Raw genomic sequence first — 26,825 nt, forward strand, 5'->3', positions numbered from 1 at the left:
CCAAAGAGCCCCTGAACGTCCTCTAGGCTTTGCTTAACTTCCTGCTCAAATTTTTGTGAGCCTGGTGGTGGTATTAAAAGTGATTTTTACCATAAGAATGTATTATAATTATATGGTGTAATTAAAGTGTTTGTAATTGAAAAATCAAAACTACAAAAGCAAACAACCAGTTTCTGACGACCTGCTTGTGAGCAGCAGGACCCCGGCCTCTGCGGGGTGGAAGAGGAATCAGAAGCCCTGGCAGGTGCACGGCTTCCTGGAGCTCACACACCTGCGGGTGGGAGACCTACGATGTAATAGCGAGACCGCGTTCAGGATGGACGCAGCATTGACACTGACATCCCCGCAGCATCTATATCGCCTGGGCCCCTGTCAGAGACACACACCCCCGAATCGGAAAGCAGAGGCGAGGCCCACAAGTCAGTGCCTGACCCCATCCACAGGGACTGTGATATTCGCCCCAGTTTGATTTGAGAGCCAATGCAACAGATGGAGACCGCGCTAATGTGTGGTCCACGAGGAAATACAGCCGCCCTCAGAAAAAGCATCTGCAGCCGGTGGAGCCGCACCCCAATGGCTGCACCGGCCCCAGACCACGCAGATTCAGTCAGGCCTCAGCAAACGTGCACATTACAAATCTTCAGATTATCTGCTAATAGTAAGATTAATCCTACACTAAAAAGTAGGATAGTGGCCTACACCAGGTTGGTAATTGGTGTCCAAACCAGCGTCCACAGCTGTGAAATCAAGAAAGTGGAATAAGGACGTAGCCAGAATGTAACTGTCAACACCGGGGTGCACAGCTCTGCGCGGGGCTCTCCTCTGCACAAATGAAACTTTCAGCACGATCTCCTGTCCAAATAAGTGCATGTATTCTTTTAATAAAAATAAAAAATTTAAATACCCGTTCCATAAAGCAGGAGTCAGCAAACTTTCCAAAAAGGGCCAGAGGGTAAAGGTGTTAGATTTTGCAGGCTACGTGGCCTCTGTCACGACCAGCCCACATTTAGTTTGAAAGCAGCTGTGGACAATACGGAATAAGAAAGGGCACGGTCACATCCCAGTAAAACTTTACTACAGAAAGGGGCAGACTTGGCCCACAGGTCGCGGTGTCACAGCCCGTTACTTAAAGCAAGCCGTGAACGTTAGATCGGATGTGGTTCAGTATTGAGCTCCACCAATTACTTACATTGGGCGATTAGTTAACCTCTCTGCGCTCCAATTTCCTCATCTGGAAAAAGGGAATGTTAACAGATCAACCTCATAAACTTTTCCTATTAAACTGACTGACAATAACACCATTCAGCAGCAGTCATGGGGGATACTAAAAAGCTGTTGGGGACAGGACATTCACAAAGTCTCAAATGACGGCCTGCCTGGTTATTTGTTAAAAAACAAAGGGTATACATTGCGAATGTACTAACACCACTGAACTGCATGCGTGAAAATGGTTAAATTGATAAATTTTACATTATGTCTATTTTACCACAATAAAAAGAAAAAGGAAAGAATAGCCTAACAGAAGAGATTTCTGTGGTTGCCGGGGGTTGGGGGGTGGGAAGGGACAGACTGGAGTTGGAGATTTGTAGATACTGACAGCTACATATAGAATAGATAAACAAGTTTATACTGTATAGCACAAGGAAATATATACAAGATCTTGTAGTAGCTCACGGTGAGAAAGAATATGAAAATGAATATATGTACTCACGTATGACTGAAAATTGTGCTGTACACCAGAAACTGACACAACATTGTAAACTGAGTATAACTCAATAAAATCTAAATAAACAAACAAACAAATAAATAAATAAAACTAGTGACTAAAACAAAAAAGCAGCAGACTCACAGATCAGAGAGTGAACTAGCAGTTACCAGCGGGGAGAAGGAAGGGGCGAGGGGCAAGATAGAAATTGGGGGGAGGGCTATTACTGGATTATGTAAAATCATGCATGTGAAACTTACGAAAATTGTAAAACACTACAGAATTTAAACTCTTGCCTTCCATTAACAAAAATTCGTTAAAAAAAAAAACACAGTGGAATCACTAACAAAAAGCATGAACTGCAGACCGTGGCCCTCCGTGCAGCACCCCCAGGACGCTGGTCTGCAGCGCGCGCTGAGACCCGAGCAGAGGAACGGCGGGAGGGGCGCACGCGGCCCGCATCCCGCAAAGACCCCGAGTACTTCCCTGGGGCTGCAAAGAAGTTTCAACCAGTGGTGGGTTCACAAATACAGACCCCACATGTAACGGAGATCGAGTAGGTCTCGTTTTGGGGTAAAACCTCTCCCGCAGAGACAGTTTCCATGGCCTCCACGTCCGCCCCTCTCTGAGGGGACCTGCACACAAACACTGCTTGTTACCCCCAGGCAGCGGGCTCGCAAGCGCTGGACTGCCAACAGGAGACTTGACAAACTCTCCTGGAAGACTGCACACCTGATCCAACCCCAGAGCTAAAACGTCGGGATGAGAACTTCGTTGTAAACTGTGTGCGCCCCAGAGTGCGAGTTCTGTGCAGGAATAGACCTTAAAAGGTCTCGGAAGCAAAAAAATGCAAAAACCCAAATGCCCGTTAATTGAGAAACAAAGAGCAGCCTATCCGTACAATGAAATACCAGCATTCGGCCGCAAAAAGGAGCGGCTGCCGGCACAGGTGCCACACGGGTGAGCCTGGAGGACGCGGTGCCCGGTGCCAGGAGCCGGACACGAAGGGCACACGCTGCGGCTCCACTGATGCGAACACGCGGAACCGCGAGCTCACGGGGCCAGAGAGCAGACGGGGCCGGGCGGGCTCGGGGTTCTTCTCTGGGGGGAGAGCCTTCCGGAACCGGTGGGAAACCGCCCGACTGCTCGCTCTACGGGGATGAGTCCAAGCGCTTTGTGAACTGCGGCGCCTCAAAGAGGCTGGAAAAGCTGACCAAGCGCTGAGCTGCGCGTCAAACTCGAAAAACGGACCTCCTTCCCCGCCCCTGGCCCCGCCCCGCCCCGCGCAGCCCACCCAGGGGCTGCCGCGTGCTCGCGCCTCTGGGCCCGGGACCACGGAGCCGGGAGCGCGGAGAGAGCCCTCCAACCCCTGCCGAGACCCCACTCACGCGCCTCGGCCGCGCGGCGCGCACGGAGCTCCGTCCCCGCCGAACGCGCGTAGGGCCTCGGGGACGGTCGCGCACAGGACGCCGGGAAGAAGGTCCGAGCGAGAGCGCGCACGGAGCTCCGTCCCCGCCGAACGCGCGTAGGGCCTCGGGGATGGCCGCGCGCAGGACGCCGGGAAGAAGGTCCGAGCGAGAGCGTGCCGGTCTGGGGCGGCCTTAATGCGAGTGGCAAGGGGCTCAGGGGGTGGCCGCGCAAAGGGCTTTGGGAAAGAAGAAGGTGCGACCGAAAACGCGCCAGACCGCGGCGGGGGAAAGAAACAGGAGCCGCACGTCAAGCCGGAGGGGAGCAGAGCCCTCAGGCGGGAGCCGTAAAGCGAGCTGGCCTCGCGATGCCGACCTCCCTGCGCTTCAGGGACCCGTACTGCCCCCTGGCGGCGGCGGGGCGAAGACCGTGCTTCCGAGGTCGGCTGAGGATGGTCGCCGGAGCGCCGCGCAGACCCCGGCCGCGCTCGCGGGCCCCGCCTGCAACGCCCCGCACACGCCCCCTCCCCGCGTCCGGAGGGCCGGGGCGCGCAACAGGAGACCCCCCGCGCGCGGCCTTGTGCTCAGGATGGATCCTGGCGGCCGGGGTCGGCGGGGTGGGCCGTCCATCCTACGGAAACGCGCAAAGCAAGGCTGGAAATTGTCGTCACTAGCCCGGGCTGAGTGAGTCCCTGACGTTTCAGATGCGCCCGGCGAGCCCTCCGCGCGCGCGGCCCCACCTCCGGGCGTGATGCGCCGGGGAGGCAGCTCCCGGACCGGCCAGCGCGCTAGATAAGGGGACGTTTGCTTTTACAGAGCTGGGTCACGGTTACTGATTTGGGTCGGGTTCCTTATCAAAATATACGCCAAATAAATTGTAGCTGAATCCGAGGGTGAAAAGTTAAATACACGCAGGTACACGTTAAAAAAAAAGTTTAAAAATGCAGATGAGTATCGGACCTCAGAATGCAGAAAAGCTAACTGTAAAAGCTGATAAATTAATCGTAAGGTAAAAGAGGGATGTACGTAGCTACCTACATAAAACTTTTTAAGCTCCTAAAAGTAGAAAATAAGCCTCAAAGTGATGTCGCCCTGTGTGGAGGGGCCCCTGCAGAGGCCTTGCTCTGCCTTCATCCTGGGTGGGTGGCCCCGCTGGGCCGGTGTGCCGACGGCGAGCCCCTGCTGGAGGGGAGGACGCTGAGCGCTCAGCGCGGCTGGCCGGACTCCAGGCCTCGGTGCTCGCGGAGCGCGGGCCGCGTCCTCCCGCTGGCGCCCTCGGGCTTCCCCCCGCAGCCCCGGCGTCGGCCTCAGGCTGGACGGGTCTGTGGCAATTAGGCGCTTTGATGAGGGCAGGGAAAGCTGTGCTGGTGAACTCTTGGGTATCGTGTCCCCGTCCCGGCGCCCCTCAGGTTTGGACCCCTGCGCCGGCGCTCGACGCTGGAGGAGGCTCCTTCGGTGGCTGGGCAGCTTGCACTGTTATGGAGGGGCTAGGTTTTATTCCAGCAGCTGCCATTTTCTTGTCAACCCTGGAGCCGTACAGCGGCTCTCCTGTCCTCCTGTGCGGACACAAGTGCCCTTCCTCCGGAGGGACGGCCGCCCGGCCCGGCTCTGCTGCAGGCTGGCTTCTGTGACCCGTGGACCTGGGCGTGGGACCCAGGCTCAGGTCACGTCTGAGCTCACAGGCAGGATGGCACCGCGCCTGGGCCACACGTGGTTTCAGCAGCTCCGGGGGCTACGCAAAGGAGGAGATAAATTTTCATTTTTTATGCGACTGAATATAACCAAAATACTACCGTTTCAACATGGAATTTTAAAAATTACTAAAGAGCCATTTTAGGGTGTTTTTGGGTTTTTTTTTTTTTTTTTTTTTGGCATGTGAAGTCTCTGAAATCCAGTGTGTGTCTTGTGCGCACAGCACATCTGGGCGCGGGGCAGGGCCTGTCAGGTGCCCCTCGTCCCGGGTGGCCGGGGCCGCTGTCCACCCGCTGCCTCGTGGAGCCTCCCTCCTTCGGACCCGGTCACCGCGCCCCGCAGCAGCTCGCCCGTCCCCGTCCTCCCTCCCTCCTCCGGCTGGACTTCCGCGTCGTGGCAGCCCCACGCTCCCGCCCGCTTTCCCGTGTTGACGCTTCCCCGCAGCGCAGGTCCGGCCGGCGCCGGCAGCCCGGCCTCGCGGGGAGGGCCGGCGGTGGCGGAGGGAGCCGAGCCTCCCCTGCAGCTGCGCTCTCAGCCCGGCTCCGGTGCGAGCATCGCGGGTGCAGGCTGGAAAAGCCCCCTCCTGCCCCAGGCGTCTTCTGCTTGTGTTTTCGCTCTGTATTTGTTTGGTCGCGTGGCCTCTATTTTGCTGTGGGAGTTTGTCTCCAGTAGACGTTGCAACACAGCACGGCGTCCTCCCGGCTTCTGCCGGGCGGGTGGGTGCGGGAGCCGGGCGGACCCTCCCCAGCCTGTGTATCTGGACTGGCTGCGCGTTGCTGGCTTGTGCGTGTCTCATACTCTCAGTGTGCGCCTCCCGGGGTGGGGTTGCCTTTAATGACGGGGGGTTCACGCCCGTAGATTCTGTTGTAGATGTTGTCGTTAACAGCTTTCTTGAGGTGTAGTTGCCATACTGCACACGTCCCCTTAAAGTGTGCGATTCACTGGCCGGTAGTATGTTTACTGAACGCAGTCATCACGGCTGCCGGTATTAGAACATGCCGTCACCCCAGGAGGAAACGCCATCCTATCAGCAGTACCCCCCCCCCAGCTCCTGACGACAACAACAACAACGAGAGAGACCGAGAGAAAAGGGAAAAGAAAAGAAGCCACAAAAGTCTGAGGATATAGATTATTTTAAGCATCTTTGCTGACCACAGTGCCGTGAGACTAGAAGTCAATCACAGAAAAACAAATGAGAAGAAAACGGCAGGTGGAGACTACAGGTAGGAAGTAAACAAAAAGGGGGACTATTATTAACACATTTGGTAAAGTTCACATGTAAGTACTAACAAATCAAGAAATATAGACAAATGAGTCGATATTTCACAAAAGGAGAAAGATAAACATGAAAAAGTTTTAACTTTAATGAAACTAAAAAGCATACATATTAAAGTAAGTATATAACTTCAACCATTTCTATTTTAAATTAGGAAGTTAAAATATTTATATAAATGTTACATGAGTACATTAGTACCAAAAAATACAAATACAAATAAATCCAGCATTTTACGTGACCTTGCATACGTCAAAGCCAGAACTGTTCTCAGAGTTGACCACTGTTATCCGTCGATGTCTCTTATTGCTGACCTTGTATTTATGGTCATACATTGAAATAACTGTCTGATAATATCCAGTGCCGATGACACCTCCACACAGCTAGTAGGAATGAAAACTGATGCAACCTTTCAGGACCGCAACCTGGCAGTATATATTTAAAAAAATACCCTCTGGTCCACGAATTCAACCTCCAAGACCTTAACAACCAAGGATAATGTCAGGAATGTACACTAAGGTTTCTTTATAAGAATATTCTGCAAACATTATTGATACCCTGAAAAATTAGTGGAAACAAATAAAATGCCACCTTATGGAATCTGTTAAATAGTACAGCCATTAAAAATCATGTTTTAAAAAATATCTGTTGATATGGAAAAAATGTTCAAGATCATTTTCTGTGGAATAATCAGGGTCCAAAACTATATACATAAGACAGCTTGCCCACACTCAATAGAATAGCTACTATTTAAAAAAACAGAAAATGCCAAATGTTGGCAAGGATATATAAAAATTGGAACACTGTGCACTCCTGATGGGAAGGTAAGATGGTACAAATGCAATGGAAAACAGTATGGTGGTCCTTCAACAAATTAAAAGTCAAGTTACCATATGACCCAGCAACTCCACTTCCAGGTGTGCACCCCAAAGAACTGAAGGCAGAATCTTCAAGAGATACTCGCACATGGATGTCCATAGCTGCATTATTCACAACAGCCGAGAGGTGGAAGCAACCCCAGTGTCCACTGACAGATGAAGCATGAACAAAACGCGATGCATACAGTGGACTAGAATCCAGCCTTAAAACCCAAGTAAATTCTGAACCGTGACAAAATGCATGAGCCTTGAGGACATCATGCTAAGTAATGAAGCCTGTCAGAAAACATGAGCACGTACACTTCCACTGACAGGAGAACCTAAAGTCGTCAAGCTCCCAAAGACAGAAGGAGCCGAGGGCTGGGGAGGAAAGTGAGGAGCTGTTGTTTCATGAACACTGAGTTTCAGTTTTGCAAAAGGAAAAGAGTTTGGAGACTGGCTGTGCAAGGTGAATGTACTTAACATGGCTGATCTGTGCACTTAAATGTACCCTTGAAAATGGTTAAGATGGTAACTTTTATTATGTGTATTTTACCATAATTTCCAATTTTTAAATTAAAATTAAATAATTTTTAAAAGCTTGCCTACAACAAAGCAAATCAGAGAGCTTCCATACTCTTCAGAAAGCTTCCAATGAACTGATTAATATCTTGTTCTTAAATATGAAGACATAAAGGATCACAAGGAATATCTTTGTGATAAGAGCTATTATTAAAACAAGTGAAAAAGGGAGCCAAGAGAAACTGCAGATAGAAAAAGAAAAGATGCAAAGAAAGCAAGCATAAATGATATTCTCAGGTAAGAAGATACACGTGTTCTGTCCATGAAGTAGTAGCCTCTAAGAAAAAATAAAAATGTATTAGCTGAAGAAAACTCTTTGAAATTAAAATCATGATGCCCAACACCTGTTTATTTTCGTTTTTATTGCTTGTGCTTTTGGAAGTTGATTGTTTTCTAATGAAACCAAGACTAAGACGTTAAAAGGACAATTTATGAGGGCTCTCTGTCAGACTCTGCACTGAGGGCCTAGCACCACACAAGATTCCCACTAGGAATTCAGTCTTAGGAAGCAGATAGATTACAGTACAGCACCGGGAAAGCCTTACACTGAAAGGGGACCTGTCAACAAGAAAGACTGCAGTGATACAGACCCCAAGCCCAGAGTCCTCAGAACTTAAACAGGGCTGCCTACGTTTTTCCATCTGCCGCTGATGCACAAATTCTTTCCTCCAGCCTTTCCTGAACTACATCAAACTTAAAAGCTTCTGAACAGCAAAGGAAAGGCAACCTACAGAATGGAGGGAAATATTGCACACCATGTATCTGATAAGGGCTTAGTGGTCAAACTTACACAGAAGTCAGACAACGCAATAGAAGAAGAAAAAAAAACAATAATTAAAAAATGGGCAGAGGAACTGAATAGTAATTTTTCTAAAGACATACAAATAGCCAACAGGTATGTGAAGAGATGACCAATGTCACTAATTGTCAGGGAAATGCAAATCAAAGCCACAATGAGATGTCTCGTCACACCTGTTAGACTGGCTATTATCCAGAAAATGAGAAAAAAGAAAAAGTGTTGGCGAGGATGTGGAGCAAAGGGAACCCTTGTGCACTGCTGGTGGGAATGCAAATTGGTGCAGCCACTGTGGAAAACAGTATGAAGGTTTCTCAAAACATTAAAAACAGAACCACCACACAATCCAGCAATTCCATTTCTAGATGTATATCCAAAGGAAATGGAAACAGGGTATCAACAAGATGCCTTCAATCCCATGTTTACTGCAGTGGCCAAGATACGGAAACAACCTAACTGTCCATGGAGGGATGAATGGATAAAGAAGATGTGGTGTGTATACACAACTGCATATTATTCAGCCATAAAAAAAGAATGCAATCTTGCCATTTGGGACAACAAGGATGGACCTCGAGGACATTATGCTAAGTGAGGGACAAGGACAAATACTGTATGATGTCACTTACACGTGGAATCTAAAAAGCCAGAATTCGTAGAAACAGAGTAGAATGTTGGTTCCCAAGGGCTGGGGGGTTGGAGGAACCTCGGAGATGTGATCAAAGGGTAAAACCTGAAACCACAAGACGAGTGAGTTCTGGGGCTTCATGCACAGCAGTGTGTGAGAGCTAACAATACCGCTCATGTACCTAAAAGTTGCTCAAAGACTCAATCTTCAATGTTTTCATCATAAAAAAGAAATGATCAACTATAGTTCAATGAAAAGATACTTCGCAAAAAAGAAAGATAATTATGTGATGGCAGTGTTAGCTAATCATACTGCCATAAGTAAGGGTTTCAGACTTGATTTATGTCACTGGAATGTTAGAGCTCTTATGGCAATTAGAATTGCACTGTTTTTGTACACAGAAACCTCATTAAGGGGTTTAACTCAATTGAAGTGGATTTTTCTTGCACAGTTAGGAGTCGCGAGGCCCAGCCTAACGCGGGTGCAGCGGCCCCAGGAGCCGCTCGTGCTTCAGGCTCCTTCCCTCTTTTGCACTCACCATCCGGACATGCGGCTCTCACCTGCACGTGTGCCTCCTGACCGTGGTGTGACTGTCCCACCTCAGCCTCACGCCCACGTCCTAGACACTAGAAAGACAAAGGACATGTTAGCTGAGTCTGACAATTTTTAGAAGCTTTTGTAGAAACCTCATCAGGTGTTACGCTTAGGTCACAGTGGCCCAAACAACGTCACGTGGACGCCCCTACCTGGGAAGGCGAGTGTTCTCACCCAAGCGTGTTACCCCCTGCACCGAGTCGGGTGCTGGCAGGAAGGAAGAAGGGCAGAAGAGATTTTGGTTATGCGTCTATAGCTGCCTCCCAAGTTACTTAGGCTGTCTCGGTAGGAATTACCTTTTTTTCTGTTTCTTTCTCTTAACTCAGATGTAGATGATCGAGTTAATCCCACAGTATATGTTACTCATATACACCCCCTGGTTCACAACACATGAGAGCGTTGGTCTGTGAGAGAAACAGACCCTCACTACTGTGAAGCCAGCCTCCCCTCACGGACAGTTGGGAGCATTCCTAGCTGACTCCCTGCTCGGTAGTGACGCTGGCTGGCTTTATCAAGGACTTGCACACGCTAAGTGCTTACTAACCTAAGCTAGGAAGTTTAAATTTTCTCATTTAACCCTTGCAATATCGTGAGGGGGCCGTTCCTGTTACTGCCTCTGCTTCAGACAAGGAAAGCGGGCAGCGAGACGCTAAGCCACAGCACAAACCCGAGCCCTTCCCCGCGACTCTGCCGTACTCCTAGTACGTGCAGGTGTGACCTGACATACGCTGCAACTGTAAACCTTGCTAGGCAAATTCCTTTTCACCTACAGATAAATATGGACATTTATCAGGTATGAAAAACCTTCACAAACAGTGGGTAACGTTAGATAATACTGTGTATGGTGGAACAGTGACTAAAAACCGTTCCCTGCAGTTCTGGAGTTAAAATGCTGCAGGAGACACTTAAAGCAAGTTTCGTTATCTCCTCATTATGCAGATAAAATAGGTAATAAAGGGGACCCCAAACTCCCGTCCCGGCCAGGATGCCCCCCACTCACAAGCCCCAAAGCAGAAGTGACCAGAAGTGGGCGCCATCAGGTGGGACTGGGGAACAGGAGGAAGGTGCAGGGGAAAGTAATGTTCGCCTCGTGTTTCCCCACTTGTGTTTATAACAGAAACTCTCTAAAGAAGGGCTAATACTCACAACTTACGTTTCCACCCATCCTGTTCTCCCTGAGCCAACTAACCAAACTTCTGACGCAGCCACCTGACATGTGGCACACTCGGCCCCAGTGACGAGTGTCTGAAACACACTGACTCCATTCTGTGGCTCCGTCTTCGGCCCACAGTGCCACCCCTCCCCTCTCTGCACGACTGAGCTTTAGCTACTTGCAGGGAATGTGCCCAAGTCAGACATGGCCCCTGTCAACTTTGACCCTTGCCTTCATCTGATATGGAAGCTGGAAGGATGCCTTCTGCTGATGCAGTTGGTTAACGGTCATAAGCCCCCCGGGGGAGGAAAACCCTGGGTCCCCATCAGTGCCCACGTGCCTCCCGCTTCCTAGCCAGACTCCACCTTTAGCTTTGGCCTCTGTAGGCCCCCTGTACCCCTGGTGGCGCAGAGCAGCTGGGAATGCCTCTGGGCGGTCCTCACAGGACCCTCTGTGTGTTACCACAGTAGACTGCCTAATGGCACTTTTTGGAATCGCCAGCTTTGTTTTTTGGTCTCCAAGTTCCTTCTCAGTTTGGAGGATATTATTTAGTATCTCTGCCTCCCAACAGATGTTTACATCACTAAATCCAATGTCAGTTTTTAATCTGCGTCGTACTGATTTATTTACTGGCAGCATGTGACCCAGTGCCCAGTCTCTGTGCGCTGGTCTCCTAACACGGGGAGTTCCAAGGCTTGGGCTTCCCCATTAACTCCTGTGGTGTCTTATCTTGGCTCACAGCTTTAAATGGTGAATACCTGGAATGACTGACCTCAGGTGATGCTACGTGGAACAGAGGAATTGCCCAGCAGAGACAAAACTGTGAGCTACCAAAAAAAAAAAAAAGAGGTTTCCAGCCTCTGAATTTTAGGGTAATCTCTCTTGCTGCAACAGAGAACTAGGAGAAAGAACATCTTTTTGCTGATGACTCACAAGCCGCACGAACCTCCCCTCTGAGTTCCAGATTCACGTCTGACTGTGTATTTGACATTTCCACGTGGACATGTCTTACTTTGGGTTCCACCAGAACAGATTCTGGGACGAGGATTCAGGTACAAGCAGCCTGCTTGGGAGGTAATCTCGGGAGACACCAGGGGCGCCACAGGGAAGTGAGGCAGGGAAAGAGGCGGGTAGTGAGGATGTGTCCTCACGCTGAGGGAAACTTCTTTCTACTGCGGGGGAACTCAGGGAATTGTTAGAACGGGAGCCTCAGAGCCCGGAGGCGAGGAACGCAGGGTAGTTACGAGCTGCTCTGATCAGTCATTGGTCGAGGGCTGCTCCTGCAGGGGCCGATTCCCCACCAGCCTGCGGCAGAAGCTCAGGGAAGAAGCCGTAGGCAAAGAAATGCGAAACCTGGGAGAGAGACACCAAGGGAGCACGCGGACGGCGTGGGCGAGGCGAGGGCGCGCGGGCAGGACACCCGCAGCACCTGCTAGGACGTCAACGTTTTCAGTGAATCCAGACTTGCTTCGCAGAATGACCCACAGACTGACTGGTTCCTGGGAGACAGGTCTCGTGTTTCTTCATGATTGTGCACGCGCTGTCCTTTTGCCCTGGACTGTCTTTTCAAAGATACTTGAATAGTGATGTCAAAATTAATAAAGGAAACCTCAACTAAAATTTGAGTCGGGAAGGCCTGTAGAGGGAACCCTCATCCCTACGACTCCTCGTCCAAGACCCCAGACAGGAAGGGCCTCCACCACCCCAGCAGGAGGGAGAGCAGGTTCTTCTCGTCCAGCAGCCAGCCCTGCCATGGAGGACGCCGCAGCTCAGCCCACGAGGAGCCATCGCCACCCTGAACTCTTACTTTCCTCCAGCGAACTTCCACTGAGAACAGCCCCCGACTCCCAGTTTCTCTAGAACAGCAAGCTCCCCCAGTTCTGCACTCCTGAATTGCAATTCCCCTGGCTCTTCCCAAATAAACTCACCTGGCTGGTGAGATAACTGGCTGTCTTATTTTTGAAGTGGACAGAGTACTCTTGGAGGCTGGAGGTGACATAGCCCATCAGGACAGGTTTATTATTATCTGATGTTACAAAGGTAACGTCTTTAAGGCAAAAGTCAGGCATGTCTGCTTGCAGCCTGTTATTAAAACTGCGGGTTCCCGAAGCTTGGGATTCCTCTTCTGTAACTCAGTCTGCAGTAAGTGCAGGCATCGCCTGGCTTTGCTGTATCACCCGTGGGAACTGGGGCTTGGGAAACTGGCACGAGGAGATAATCATAGTTTGACTAACGCTGCTGCTGTGAGCGATAAACCGTCCCTTGTCTCTGATGCACAAGAAATTGTGTTTTGCACAAGATTTGTGTTTCTCCAGCCAGCATCATGGAACTGCCAGACTAATTTGTTACCTTCTGAGTAGGGTAAAACCTCAGATCTTTCATAGTTCTTGACAATGCCTTTGGTTGTTTCCTCATGATTAAATTCAGATTAAACAATTTTTTAGTCAACAGCTCTAAGCAGATGTCACGTACCTCCCATTGCATCTCCTGGGAAGGCACTTGTTATGGGTGATGTGAAGTTTAATCACTGGGTTAAGGCTCTCATTACTATCCGTGTCTGGCTTTTGTATCAATATTTAACAAGTTCACTAAGCAAAGTTGGATCTCACCAAGTGAGCTGGGGTGGCAGAATTTTCTATTTTTTGGTAAATTCTCTAGAAGACTTGGAATAAGTTTAAAATGAGTTGTTCTTGGAGTATTTTGTAGACCTGATCTGTAAAACCTCTGGACTTTTTTTTTTTTCAAATGGATGAGTTTTACTACCAATCAAATTTCTTTGTTATAGAACTTTCAGGTTTACTACTTCTTCAGCTGGTTTTGAGAAGTTGCGAACAGTTAATTTAGATAACCCCCTCTTCCACATGTTCACTGACTTCTCTGATCACCGTCTTCCTGTCTTTCAAATCCTTTTCTAGGATTATTTTTCTTTGAAGTATCATTTAGATTTTCCTTTAATGAAGATCAATTGGTAATAAAGCATGTGCTTTTAGTTGAAAATGTCTTTATTTTGTCCTTGATCTTATAAATTACTGTTAATCACACAGTTAATTGGGATGACAGTTACTTCGTCTCAGCACTTGAAGATAATACTCTACTGTCTTCCGGCTTCCTCTGTGTGTTCATAAGTCTTCTGTCAGTCTAATTACTGTTCCTTTGTAAGTAAGCTGATCTTTTGCCTTAATGATACAGGGTGAACTGTATTCCTCAAAATGATCGATTAAAGCCCTAACTCCCAGTGCCTAAGAATGTGACCTTATTCTGAAATAGGATCATTGCAGACACAGTTAGTTAAGATAAGGTCATATTGGAAAAGGAGGTCTTTTATTCAGTATGACTGGGTTCCTTACAAGAAAAGGGAAAGAGACACAGAGGCACAGACTCGAAAAAGGAATGCCACGCGACAGTGGAGGCAAAGATTGAAGAGCTGCAGACGCAAGCCAAGGAATGCCAAGGACTGCCGGCAAATCACAGAAACTAGGACGGGGCAGGAAGGATTCTCCCCTCCAGTTCAGAGAGGGCATTTTGGATTTCCAGCCTCCAGAACCGTGGTGTGAAAGCACTCAGTTGGTGGCACTCGGTTACTGCAGTCCCGGAACACGAACACAGCTGAATTTAAGATGTGTTGTCCTCTACGTTCTCAGCTTCACTTACAGTGTATCTGGATTGGATTTCTTCGTACTTATCCTGCGCAGCATCCTCAGTGACTCCTGACCTTGCTGGTTTGGAAAGTCCTCTGCCCGTTACAGGAGCAGGAGCTCACCTCCATTCTCCAGGTTCTCCTTCTGGGACTACGTAGACTTAAAGCAAGAGGCTGCCTTTCCTGTCCTCCCCTTTTAACTTGTCATGTTTTTGCCTCCTTGTCTCTTCTGCCACATTCTAAGCAGCTTCTTCCATTGTATCCTCTACTTCATCTGTTCTTCAGATGCATCTAATGTGTCTACGAAGTTTTTAAATTTCAGTAACTGTTGTAGAAGTTTGTGGCAGGTTGATAGTTGTCTCTCATTAGCCATTTTCTCCTTACGTTAGTAATAGAACTTCTTAATTTTAACTGGGTATATGACCATCCACAATAACGTCTATTATATCCAGTTTGCCCTTCAGCAAGGAATGACCACGCACTAAGCTTTTACCGAGGGAGATAAACAGAAGTGGTGTGCGCGGTTTTTCAGACAGTGTTCTTAAGAGGGAAGTCATGCCTTTTCCTTCCCTTTTTCTTCCCTCCCTCTACTCCTTGAAAGCAGCGCACTTCCCACACCATTTTGTGGGACCTGGCCAGGTGACTTGCTTTGGCTAATGAAGTGTGAACACACAGGCCACATCTGAGCAGGGGCTCCACGTGCATCTCTGCAGCTTGGCCTCCTGTACGCTCATCTTCCACCGCGAGGAAAAGACAACCCGGTGACCGCGGAGCCTTCAGTCTCGGTCCTTAAATGGAGACACGTGGAGCTGATCTGCACTTAGCGCACAGCACAGCAGCTGACTGCCCCTCCCTCCAGCTGTCAAATTCCAGCTAAGTAAGAAATATTTGTTGTTTATAAGCCACTGAGTCTTTGAGGACAATTCTTTATTTTCTTGTAGGCCAATAATTTATTAAAAAGTATGCTTTTTGGTGATGTATTCATGATTTAGTTTCCACTGTTCAGCTACTATGAATAATGCTGCTATAACATTCATACACAAATTTTTGTGGTTTTGTGTGGGTATTTTAAATTCTCTTAGGTACAAACCTAGAAATAGAATTGCTGGGTCTCGTCGTAAGTCTATGTTTAACATTTCAAGGAAGTGTCAGACAGTTGTACAAAGTGACTACACCATTGTACCTTCCCACCAGGTATGTATGAGGGTCTGATTGCTCTGTGCCCTCACTGTTGTTATGTGTCTTTTTGATTACGGCCATCCCAGGGGGTGTGAAGTGGTTTCTCACTGGCTTTGCTGTGCATTTCCCTGATGACTGATGACGACGAGCACCTGTTCATGTGCTTAGTGGCTACTGATGTATCTTCTTTGGAGAAACATCTATTGAAGTCCTGTGCCCATTTTTTAATGGGTTGTCTTTTTTTTATTACTATTTTTTATTTTGGCAGGATGGGTAATTAGGTTTATTTATCTTTAGGGGAGGTATGAGGATTGAACCTAGGACCTCATGCATGCTAAGCATGTGCTCTACCACTTGAGCTACACCCTCCCCCTCAATGGGTTGTCTTTTTATTGTTGAGTTTTAGGTTATTTATGTATTCTGGATATAATACCAGATGTGTGGTTTGCAGAATTTTCCCCCATTCTGTGTGTTGTTGTGTCTCCTCCCCGATGATGTCTGAGTCAGCCTGCCAGGGCCACAGTAACAAGGTGCCAGACTGTGTGTGACCTCATCTAACCCTCATCACCTGTTTGAAAACCCTGTCTCCAAAACTAGTCACGGTGTGGGTTAGGGCTTCCACACATATATTCTGGGAGAGTACACTTCAGCCCCAAACACCCTGCCCTGGGGACACCCCAAATTCATGTCCTTCTCACATGCAAAATGCATTCACCCCTCCCAAGGTCTTAACCCATTCCAGCATCAACTCTAAGTGCAAAGTCTCATCTGAGTATCATCAGGTGTGGGTGGGACGAGATATGATTCCCCGTGAGGCAAAATTCCTCTCCAGCCGGGAGCCTGCGACACTGCTCAAACATATCACAAAATGATCACCAATATGTATTTCTTGCAAGTTACAATAGTGTAGATAAGGTAAGAATTTTCCAAATCTTCAGGTTCTGGTTCCTTTTTTGCTTTAATTCATCTCTCGCCACCTGCATACTACAGTAGTAAGATGAAATTCCGGTCAGCAGCGAGAAGAAATCAGGCCGCACCACCAACACTCTGCTTAGAAATCTCTGCGGTTAGAGAGATTGCAGTTTATCACTTTTCATCTCTACCTTCCACAGAACACTTGGAAACTGTTCAGCCACCTTCTTTGCCACTTTATAATAAGGGCCACCTCTCCTCCAGTTTCCGATAACGTCCTCATTTCTGGGATCTGCCAATCACCTTTCAACGTTCACATTTCTACCAACAGTCTCTCTTCAAAGCAATCTAGGGTTTTCCTGATATGCACCTCAAAAATCTTCCAGCCTCTACTTGTCACCCACTTGCAAAGCCCCTTCCACATTTTTAGTGTATTTGTTACAGCAGCACCCAACCTCTCAGCACCACAATCTGTATGAGTCTGGCAGGGCTGCCATAAGAAAACATCACAGACTGGGCCCTTAGACAACAGAAATTTATTTCTCACAGATTTTGGAGGCTGGACACCCAAGATCGAGGTGTTGGCAGGTTTCGTTGGCTTGCAGGTGGCCATCTGCCATCCCCTTGGTCCCTGGCAACCACCTTTCTGCTTTCTGGCTCTGTGACTTTTTACTACTCTAGGTGTCCCATATAAATGGAATGGTACAACACACAGTCCTTCTGTGACTGGATTATTTCACTTGGCATAATGTCTTCAAGGTTCATGTTGTAGCATGTGTCAGAATTTCCTTCCTTTTAAAAATTGAATATACAAAGGTTTTCCATTTTGATGGAGTCAAATTTTTAAAATTTGTCACTTGTGGTTTTGGTTTCATAGCTAAGAAACTACTGCCTAATTCAAGATCATGACGGTTTGTACCTGTTTTCTCTGAGTGGTTTTCTAGTTTTAGCATTTATCTTTAGGTCTGTGATCCACTTTGAATTAATTTTTGTATATGCGAGGTAGGGGTCCAATTTCATTCTTTTGCACATAGGCATACAATTGTCCCAGCACCTTTTGTTAAAAAAGACTATTATTTTCCCAGTGAATCAATTGCCCATAAGTGTCTGGGTTTTCTGAACTCTGAATTCTTTTCCAGATATATGTGCCTCAGTATTCCAGTGTCACACTTTTTTTTTTTGTATTGAAGTATAATCAGTTTACAATGCTGTGTTATTTTCTGGTGTCCAGCATAGTGATTCAGTTACACATATACTCCTTCCCATATTCTTTTTTCATAAGAGGCTATTACCAGGTACTGAATATAAGTCCCTGTGCTATACAGTAGGAACTTGTTGACACTATCTTATTGTAATTTTGTAGTCAGTTTTGAAATAAGGAAGAATGAGTGTTTCAGCTTTGTTATTTTTCAAGATTCTTTTGGCTATTCTGAGTTCCCTGCATTTTCATGTGAATTTTAGGATCTGCTTGTCAATTAAAAAAAAAAAGAAAGGCAGCTTGGACTTTTGATAAGATTGCATAAAATCTGTGGAACTAGAGGAGTACTGCTATTTTTAACAATATCAAATCTTCTATTATTTCTTGATGATGATTTAGCTTAATTATAAACCCTTTATGTCATGTCTTCCTACCCTCTCAATACGCTTAACAATTCCTGCTCCTCCGCTGGTCACTTTCCCTACCTCTACAGTGCATTTAACAGTCATTTTGGATTCTGCCAACCATAGACATAACCTCTGGAGTGCTTTTACCTTTTTTCCCTTCCCTTCCTGTGTTCCACATCTTAAACTGCCAGCTGTATATTTACCTTTATATTGTCAACATTGGCATAACTATAAACTAGGATTTAACTATAGCAAGATAACTTATTAGTAGGTTGGGTCTAAAAGTTGAACAACAGGGAACGGCATTTTCTAAGCGTCCTATCATAGTAATTAATTACTCAGTTGAATTCTCCTTTTCAGGTTTCTCTCCCAGAACTCCTATCCTTCCATCCCAAGCTAGGCTAGCTCTTGACACTTCCCTTTACTGTTCTCCTGAATGATGCCTGAGGGATAGTGATGTTGTCAGGTGCCTCATTTCCACCTCATCTTGCTCAAGCACATCTTTAAGTAATTGGGGGGAAAAAAAAAGCCTACATGGGAGTTTGACTTTATGAGTTCCTCTGTATCTGAAGTGTTTTCATTTCTGCTGTTTTACTTAATGATAATTCAGCCAGGAATAGAGTTTAAACATAAAAAATGTTTCTTAGGATTTGCAGTTCAAGAAATGTTTCCCTTGGAAACTTGAAAGTCTTTGTTATCTTCTCGTATTTACCGTTGCTGGTAAGAATTCTAATGCCAGTTTGAGGCTTATTCTTTTATGGATCACTGTTTTCCTTTGGAAGTTCAGTATTCTCTCTTTATCGTTAGGGTTCTAACATTTCACAAGGTCGTTTTTCGTTTTTGCTCTCCATGAATGGACGCTTTCAGCTCTGGGAAATTTTCTTCCATTATTTTTGAGGTAATTTCTATCTTTCATCTACTCTGTTTTCTCTCCCTCTTGTAGTATTAGTCCTGTTAGATTGGCTCTTTATTTCTCTTATATTTTCCCTCGCAATTTCCATCTCTTTGCATACTTCTGCTTCCTTAAAATTTCATGGACTCTAATCTTTCAACGCTTCAGTGAATTTATCATCTTGGCATTTTCTTATTTTGAATTTCAAGATCTACTTTTTATTCTTGGATTGCTATTTATCTGAGTATATTAATGCTTTTTTCATGGGTATAATAAAAGTCTGCGAGCATACTACTTTAAGTTCTCTTAAGCTTGTTTCCTCTGTAGTCACGTTTTCTGTTTATCCTCCTCCCTTCCTGCAGCCCCAAGTTGAGACTTCCCTTAAACATCTAAGAGTCGTTGGTTGTCTGTTCACATTTGAGATGAGGGAGTTGGACACTGATGAGGAATCTTTTGAACTTGGAAAGGTCTTGCCAACTTGAACAACTTCAGTCTAGGGTGAGTGGGTAGGAAACTGGCTATTGTACCAGAATAAAGAATGCTTTACTCTGAGTCACTGAACTCATAACCCAGAGGTTATGGGAACGCTTGACTTCTTGCCTGGGATAAACGCCTAGCTGTTGTATGTGGGGTATGGGGAGGGTTCTGCTGTTCTAGCGACCTTTATTTAGTTTCCTTGTTCTCGGCCCTGCTTCTCACTCTTGCTGTCTTGTCGAGGTCTCCGAATTTCAGTTTCTCTACATCACTTCTGGAATGCAGACCCCTTCCTTGGCTGCAGCGCCCTTACACCTATTCCACATTGTGTTGCTTCCATTTGTTTAATCAGACTGCACTCCGTTTGTGTGTAAAATTAAAAAAAAAATCTTTTGGCGGCTCCCTTCTCATTTTTTTTTTGTTTCGGGGGGAATTTGTATCATTTTTCACTTAAAAAATAATTCTAATGTGGTCTCAGGAAGAAGAGGCAATGAATGCATGTACTTAGCCAGCTTAAATTAAAAAAAAAATCCTAAATGTAGGTTTAAGAAAAGCTATTTGGGCAGACTAGAAAATAAGAGAAAAAAAGTGAAAAGACAAAAGAAAAAAACCCCAAACAAATCCAAATTCCGAGTGTGGATATGACAGTATTCCTGTGTACGTATAACTTAATGCTCAGCGTCCTGCACGCTTGCGATGCACACATTTTTGAGGTAGGTTACGTCTGAGATGTCTAGTTCACACCCCATTTTCCGGCTGAGAAGAGCAGGTCCCAGAAGTCATGCGACTTTCCCAAGGCCACACAAAGAGAGTGGCAGAAAGGAAAGCAGAAGACAGGATGGCTCCGCTCCGCTGCCACCTCCCCGACGCTGCGGAGGAGCAGGTCGGGCGGATCAGCCGTCAGCCGGGCAAGGTCTCGAAAATCAGTCCGAAGCCCGAGGACACGGAGCACCTGAGGACGCCTGTCTGGCAGTCTCCGGGGTCCTCGGCGGCGGCCCGCAGGCGGCAGCCCGGTGCGGAGTGCGCCAAGGGGCGGCTGCGCAGCCGGCGGGGACCTGGGCGGTGCAGGGCCGCGGGGACTGGACGCACGAGAGACTGCGGGGAGGCGCGGGCGTGCGCACCGGTTACCCGCGCGAAACGGCGGCTCCACGGCTCTCGCGGGCACCGAAAAGGCTGACAGAACCACGGAGGCTGGGGATGCGCGCGGTCCCCGTCACCCCGACCCGGTTCAGAGACCGCTTACCTACACCCTTTCTGTAACGGATGCATGGCTCCCGACGGCGCCCGAGAGGTGGGGCCGAGCCTGCCCCGGGCTTGGCCGCGCTCCTCCCCGGCTTCGGCCACCGCCCGGGCCCGGGGCCGCCCCTCGGCCGCGGGCGCGAGGGCTCAGGGGCCGGGGGCCGGAAACCCCACGGCCGCCCGGCCCGGCCCCTTCGTGACAGGCCCGTGGGGGAGGCGGCGGCCCACGGTCTGCGCCGCGCGCCGCCCCTACGGCGAGCGGGAGGAGACAGATGCCGCTGGCCCCGCGCGAGGTGTGCGCGCTGGAGCCTGAGCCGCCCGCCCGCCGGCCCCTGGAAGGCGCCCGAGGCCTGCGCGCGGCCGAGTCGCGCTCCCAGGAGGCTGCGGAAGGCGAGCGGGCGCGGCCGGGGATCGCGCTGACGTCGGGCTGGGGCGGGGCCTGTGCCTCGCGCAGGGGCGGGGCTCGCGCTGACGTCGAGGCCGGGGCGGGGCTGGTGTCTCGCGCAGGGGGCGGGGCGCGGTGACGTCGGGTCCCCGGGCCGAGCTGTGGCTGTGGCGGCGGCGGCGGCGCCCGGGAAGCAGCGGCAGCGGCAGCCCTGAGGAGGGTGAGGCGGCCGCGGTGGGGGCAGCTCGGGGCCGGGCGTCATCTAGAGCTTCCCGTCCGCCGCGGGGCCGGGCCCCTTCGCTCCCCTCCGCCTGCTCCTCCTCACGGCCCTGGCTGGGGCAGGGCAGCGCGCCCCCGGGGAGGGCGGAGCCGTAGGTGAGGCGTGGGGACCCCTCCCCCTCCGCGGCCGGCCGGGGGGATGGGGACGTCCGGGAGGGCGGGCCCCACCCCGGCGGGCCCGGGGGCGGCGGCGCCGCGGCGGCGGCGGGGAGCGGGGCGGGGGCTGCGGCGCCGGGGGAGCGCGGGGCGCCGGCTCCTGAGGCGTGATGTTGCGGGCGCGGCGCGCGCGGGGAGCCGCGAGAAGGCTGGGTGCGGTCGGGCGGGTCTGGGGTTCAGGTGCTCCAGCACCGCGTTCGGAGAGATGGGGATTCTTGCCTTTTTCCCTTGTGTGGAGGGGTTGGGTGGGATGTGAAGGGTGGGTTTCAGGAGGAGGATGAGCTGTGGATGTTGCCTTTGAGGCAGTTGGAAAAGCTGTTGCACTGGGGCTCCCATTTCTACTTTAGGATTTGGGGGGTTTATTTTTATTTTTCCCTCCTGGCGGGATGGGTGGGGGTCGAGGAGGGAAGAGAACCCTCTGCTTTTGGGTCGGGGTGGGTAAATTGTGAGCGTGGATGGATTTAGACTTTTAAATCCTTCAAGAAGAACGAGATCTTGGGTTAAGACAACTTCATTCTGGCAGCAACATTAGGAAAGAGGTCCCATTACATTCAGTTCCTTAAAGGTGTTATCTTCCAGTCTTTTTTCTTTGCCTAAATGGTCTATGTTTCACCTAGAGTTTATCCTGGCCCCTTAAGAGAAGGCCCGAGGATCAGGTGGTTGCTTTGGAAGCCACATTTCTGAGGAATAGTTGCAGGTGGTTGTGGTTGGCTGCTTTGGCTGGATAAAATGCACTGTTTGAACCGTTCTCTTGGCGCTAATTGTGTGAAAAATGCTTAAATGTTTTAAAGCACAGCTGTCTTTTATAACTCATCTTTCAGTAGACCTTGACATTTAGCTACTTTGTGTTCAACAGTTATTGGAGATTATTTTTGTTTCTCAGTTGTACATGGCTTTATTGGACATTTGATAAGTGAATTGGATTTTTTTTTGGTAAATCTCTCAATTTCTGAGAAATGTTCTTGGAGTCAAGTGCTTTTTAAATACTCTAATAACATTTAGGGGCATGTGTCTCACTGTAGGGAGATGTTACTAAGAGTAAACAGTGTTCAACGTTCTTCGCATCAGTGTTTCGCAACCTAGCACATTAAATCAGAATCTTTTCTGGATTCCTACTTCCTATTAGATTACAGTATTAACTGGCCTTACCTCTCAGTGTCACTTAAGCTATTTCTTGCTCGGAAAACAGATCCTGTGATGGACATGTATTATGTAAAGGATGTAAGTAGGCATGACTCTCAATAATTCATTTATGGAGGAAGAGGAACCGTCATGAAATGGAATTTAAGCAGTGACTTTCTCAAGGCTTACTCAATTTACTTGGGAACCTAGCCAGAGAAGTGCTTTCCTGTAACCCAAGAGAGAAATATACAGAGTGAGTGTCAGTAGTTGCAAATCATTGCCTCTTTTAACATGCCTACTTAGTGAGCAGACTATTATCTTCCAGCAAATACTTCTGCTTGAAGAGACTTATAGGAAACAGATGATAATCGCTATTAAGTGAGAAAGGGTGTTTTGTTCAATTTGTAATTATAAGCAAAAGATTTAATTAACTGTACCCAGATCAGATTTTAGGTTAGTACAGGAATAGTTTTGATTTCGGGTTAGTCTCTTGGAAGGAAAAATTAAAATTCACATATCTAGTTTTGGCTTTTAAATTATGTTTTGATTTAATTGGGTACACACAAGGACAAATGTGAACTAAGGTATTGAGTGAAATTGTATTGCTAAAATGACATTTGCATGATTGACGGTGGGATGTGATTCTCCTTGTAGGAATGCAATCATGATTTTGGGAAAAGTGTAGGATAGAAGTGATCTATTTCTCTTTAGAATCTCTTAAGCCTGAAGAAAACAGTACATTTTAGTTTTCCAGAAATGTCGCTTGCTAGTCATTACTGTGATATTCTTGTTGAGCCTACTGGGGTGTTCCTTTTTTTTAATTGCTAAAGTCAGATAAGTATGTCAGTCTGTGAATTCAGCATTAGTACTGGAAACAAAAGTGAAGTTTCTTATAGCAGCAACTGCTCTTTTTCTATGGTACGTTTGTGCTTTTTGAAGTAGTATAAGAGCTGTTAAATGTGTGTTTTGCACATACTTTATCAAAAACATTGGTGGAGAAAGACCAGGGAATGACGTATCTTGGTTAATAAAATAATAAACAGTATATTGATTATAGTTTTTCAGAGAAATAAAATGTAATAAAGTAAATTTAGTATACAGGTTATGTGGAATATAATTTATTTCAATGGCTCTTCAAAATCTGAGCCTTGGGGCACTGATTCATTCATTTATTTATTCAGCAGTTATTTATTGAGTATGGTTCTGGGTACTTTTTTAGCCATTGCGGATACAGTAATGAACAAAGTTGACAAAAATTCCCACCTTCATGGAACTTATCTTCAGGACACCTTCTGGGTAAGTGAAGAGGAACTCAGCAAAGGAGGTTAAGAGTTCATTGTGTTAGGAGGAAAACCAGGAGAGTGTGATGTGCTAGAAATGAAGGAAAGGAAGTTCTCACAGGAGGGAGTGATCAACTGTGTCATTGTTTAAAGATGTGTCAGTGTTGGGTAAGAAAGAATTCTGCCTGATTCTAATGTTTAGTAACAGAGGAATGACGAAATGCTTTCTAGTGTGAGAGCAGGAAAATGTGAGACTCTTACAGTCTTTCATGTCTCTAGATTGAATTTAAAGTATATATTTTTAAAATTCTAGTCAGAACAAAATAGGCAGCCTGGCAGTGTATACTTGTACTAAGGAGAGATAAAACATTGTTCTTAATAATCAGATGTATATTTATTTTTCTAACACGTGTATCACATCAGAAGGTATAAAAGAGTCCACAGGGAAAAATCTCTTCTGTCCCATCCAGTTATTCCTGAAGTCATTACTGTTTCCAGTTTGTTTTTCCTAATTAGTGGAATTGTGTGTAACAATATGGCATTTCGCTATTTTAAAATTGCGTAAATATAACATATTTTATCTTGTAGGCATTTTTTTTTTTTTGCAGGCTTAATATTTTTTTTTCATAATTTAAGTCTGGCTACCTGCAGACCTGTTTTTTTAAGTAATAGCTTTATTGAGAGATAATTCATCCAGTAAGTGTACAGTTCAGTTTTTTGGTTTGCATTCCTCACCGTGATCAATTTTAGAACATTTTCATCCTCCCAGAAGGAAACCCCAAGCCCATAGTTATTCCCCTGACCTTTGTTTTTTAAGTATTGTTTTTGCATATTCTGTGGGAAAATGTGAATTACTTTGTTACCAGTTAACTGACAGTGAAGCCATTTAGTGTTCACTTTTACTATTCCCTGATTGAATGGAAGCATAGGTTTGTGTAAAGGTCAAATTAGATAGTGGTTTATTTAGTTGAATGAATAGTTGTGAAACGATTTGATTATCTAAGTGTCTTGTTTTTATTATTCCTTTATTTATCAAATATTTATTGAGTGCCTTTTGTGTTCCAGCAAGTCCTGGGCTGTGTCCAGTGGATTCCATGGTACATAAAGGACAGGGTCCCCTATTTTTCAGGAGTTTCATTCTAGGAGGAGAAGCGAAGTTAACAGGAGTTTGTGGTCTGCTGTGGTAAGTGCTTCAGCAGGTGACGTACAGGGCTCTGCCTCAGCTCATAGGATGGGTCCCTAAACTGGATTGTAGGAAGATCTAAGATGATATCTCACAGATAAGTAGGATTTAGCCAGAGGAAAAGGATGCAAACAGGGAACAGAATGTGTGGGACCCAAAGGCAAGAAAGCTGCGGGGCAAGAGGAGTAATGTGAAAATAGGTTGGTCTGGCTAGGGCGTTAAGTGCTGGAGCATTGGGTGCTGGTGCGAGGTGATGGCCTCACTTCTCCTTTCTGTTGAAGAGTATGTTGTCTTAAAAAGGTGAAATGATTGTATTGTTAATTGAGATTGTCTGTGGATTGCTGTCCCTTTCTAGCTGTATAATTTTGAGTGAGTTACTTTATTAACTAAAACTCAGTTAATTTTCTCATCCATGAGATGAGAATAATAGTCCTACCTCATGTGATCGTTGTGAAGAATAAATGAGATGATGCTCACAAAGCTCTAGTGAAGTGCTTGGGATGTAGTCAGTGCTCAGCTGGTGACAATGTGAGGGTGGTGAGGGCGGTGATTTTGTTGGTGGTGGCGTTAATGATGGTGGTGATGATCCTGAAGTATGGACTTCCTGAGTGTATTTCAGAGCCCCAGGGAGTGCTCAGGAGACTGGAAAATGACACCTGTCATTTTAACCTTTTCCTGGGAAAAAGGAAGTGGATACCAAAAACTTCAGACCAGCACTGTCCAGTAGGACTTTCTATGATGATAGAAATGTTCTGTACCTTCACCATGAAATACAGTAGCTGCTAGTCACATGGGCCTGTCGAACACTTGAAATGTGGCTCGTGTGACTGAATTGTTAATTTCATTAATTTAAATAGCCACTGTGACTGGTGGCTACTGTATTGGGCAGCACGTTACAGATTGATATATCTAACATTGAATTCTGGGAATATTTTTGAATAATTTATTTAAAAAGTTGTTTTAGAAGCCTTATTGGGGAAACGTCTTCACTGGAATACAGCATGGATTCTCTGGGTCATATCAGACAGTAACTCTAGTTTCCATAGAATTGACATGGTTCCCAGATGGGTAAATAAAGGAAATATAGTACTTGTAATCTGTCCAGACGTCAAATAGATCTTTTCATGCTGTCTTTGTGGGAAATATGAAAAATTATGTCTTCGATTTCATGAGAACAGGGACATGTGTTCTCTACAGAGTAAATAATAGTTGTAAATATTTGATGAATGAATGGGTAATGATACAATTAGTGAAGTCACAACTGGCTGTAAATGGCTATCCCCAGAGGGTGAAGAGTTGCTTAGTGAAGACGATGGGTTTGAGGACCTGACGTTAGAAGCCTTATGCAGTTGGATATAGTATTGAAATGATCCAGGAATAGTGGCATAGAAGATAGTGGCAATGTGGATGAATTGCCAGCACATCCTCACTGAGTGTGGCGCTTGTGCAAGTGGTCACTGCTGATAGTGAAGAGGTGGAGGTAGAAGAGTGTGTTGCTGAATAGCATGAGAAGCGGAGTAACAGGGATTTCATATGAGGGTCTAGGAGCAGTGGTCTGGAGGTGGCAGTGGGAGAAAGAAGGGTATACTATCCTCGTTCCCAGTATTGGGTGTGGCGTGTGAGAGACTTTGTAGCCTCCACTTGAAAGGGCTACCTGGGAAGGGGTGTCCCTGGAAAGCCGCTCTCAGTGAAGGCGGAGAAGTAGTGAGAACTTGTAGAGGAGTTTTTTGATAGTGGAATGAAGTTCCTTGAGAGTATATTTCCCCACCCAGTTGGATTCATCATTTAAACTTTAAATT

The 26,825-nt window shown here is 47.0% G+C and overlaps 3 protein-coding genes and 1 long non-coding RNA gene across 23 annotated transcripts in view; 2 read left to right on the forward strand and 2 right to left on the reverse strand.

Moving 5' to 3' along the window:
• Window positions 1–20,845, reverse strand: part of RAD52 (RAD52 homolog, DNA repair protein) — a 34,380-nt gene extending 13,535 nt beyond the window's left edge. For 2 of the 13 annotated variants that reach the window (XR_012066880.1, XM_072954496.1), the window contains exon 1: window positions 905–1,010. Coding sequence is in view for 5 of the 13 variants with exons in the window: in XM_072954496.1 (XP_072810597.1) it covers window positions 905–913 (9 nt within the window). In the remaining 8 variants the exon portion in view is untranslated. Of the gene's footprint in view, window positions 1–904; window positions 1,022–1,189; window positions 1,232–1,711; window positions 1,783–3,093; window positions 3,239–9,474; window positions 9,563–20,625 lie in introns of those variants that run through there. The other 11 variants (XM_072954492.1, XM_072954486.1, XM_072954491.1 and 8 more) reach the window with 10 other exon arrangements.
• Window positions 1–26,825, reverse strand: part of FBXL14 (F-box and leucine rich repeat protein 14) — a 429,592-nt gene that overhangs the window by 62,163 nt on the left and 340,604 nt on the right. The gene's annotated exons all lie outside the window — the stretch shown is intronic.
• Window positions 5,463–12,627, forward strand: LOC140691287 (uncharacterized). Of its 2 annotated transcripts, XR_012066882.1 has the most exons (3): window positions 5,463–6,026; window positions 11,425–11,735; window positions 11,970–12,627. It is a non-coding gene; the product is annotated as an uncharacterized lncRNA (long non-coding RNA). The 2 variants fall into 2 exon arrangements; XR_012066881.1 differs by having other exon boundaries at window positions 11,425–12,627.
• Window positions 14,671–26,825, forward strand: part of ERC1 (ELKS/RAB6-interacting/CAST family member 1) — a 294,829-nt gene continuing 282,674 nt past the window's right edge. For 4 of the 7 annotated variants that reach the window (XM_072954472.1, XM_072954475.1, XM_072954474.1 and 1 more), the window contains exon 1: window positions 21,118–21,226. The gene's annotated coding sequence lies outside the window, so the exon portion shown is untranslated. Of the gene's footprint in view, window positions 15,198–21,117; window positions 21,382–26,825 lie in introns of those variants that run through there. The other 3 variants (XM_072954476.1, XM_072954477.1, XM_072954473.1) reach the window with 2 other exon arrangements.

Source organism: Vicugna pacos, chromosome 34, assembly GCF_048564905.1.
Source record: "Vicugna pacos chromosome 34, VicPac4, whole genome shotgun sequence".
NCBI classification, from domain to species: domain Eukaryota; kingdom Metazoa; phylum Chordata; class Mammalia; order Artiodactyla; family Camelidae; genus Vicugna; species Vicugna pacos.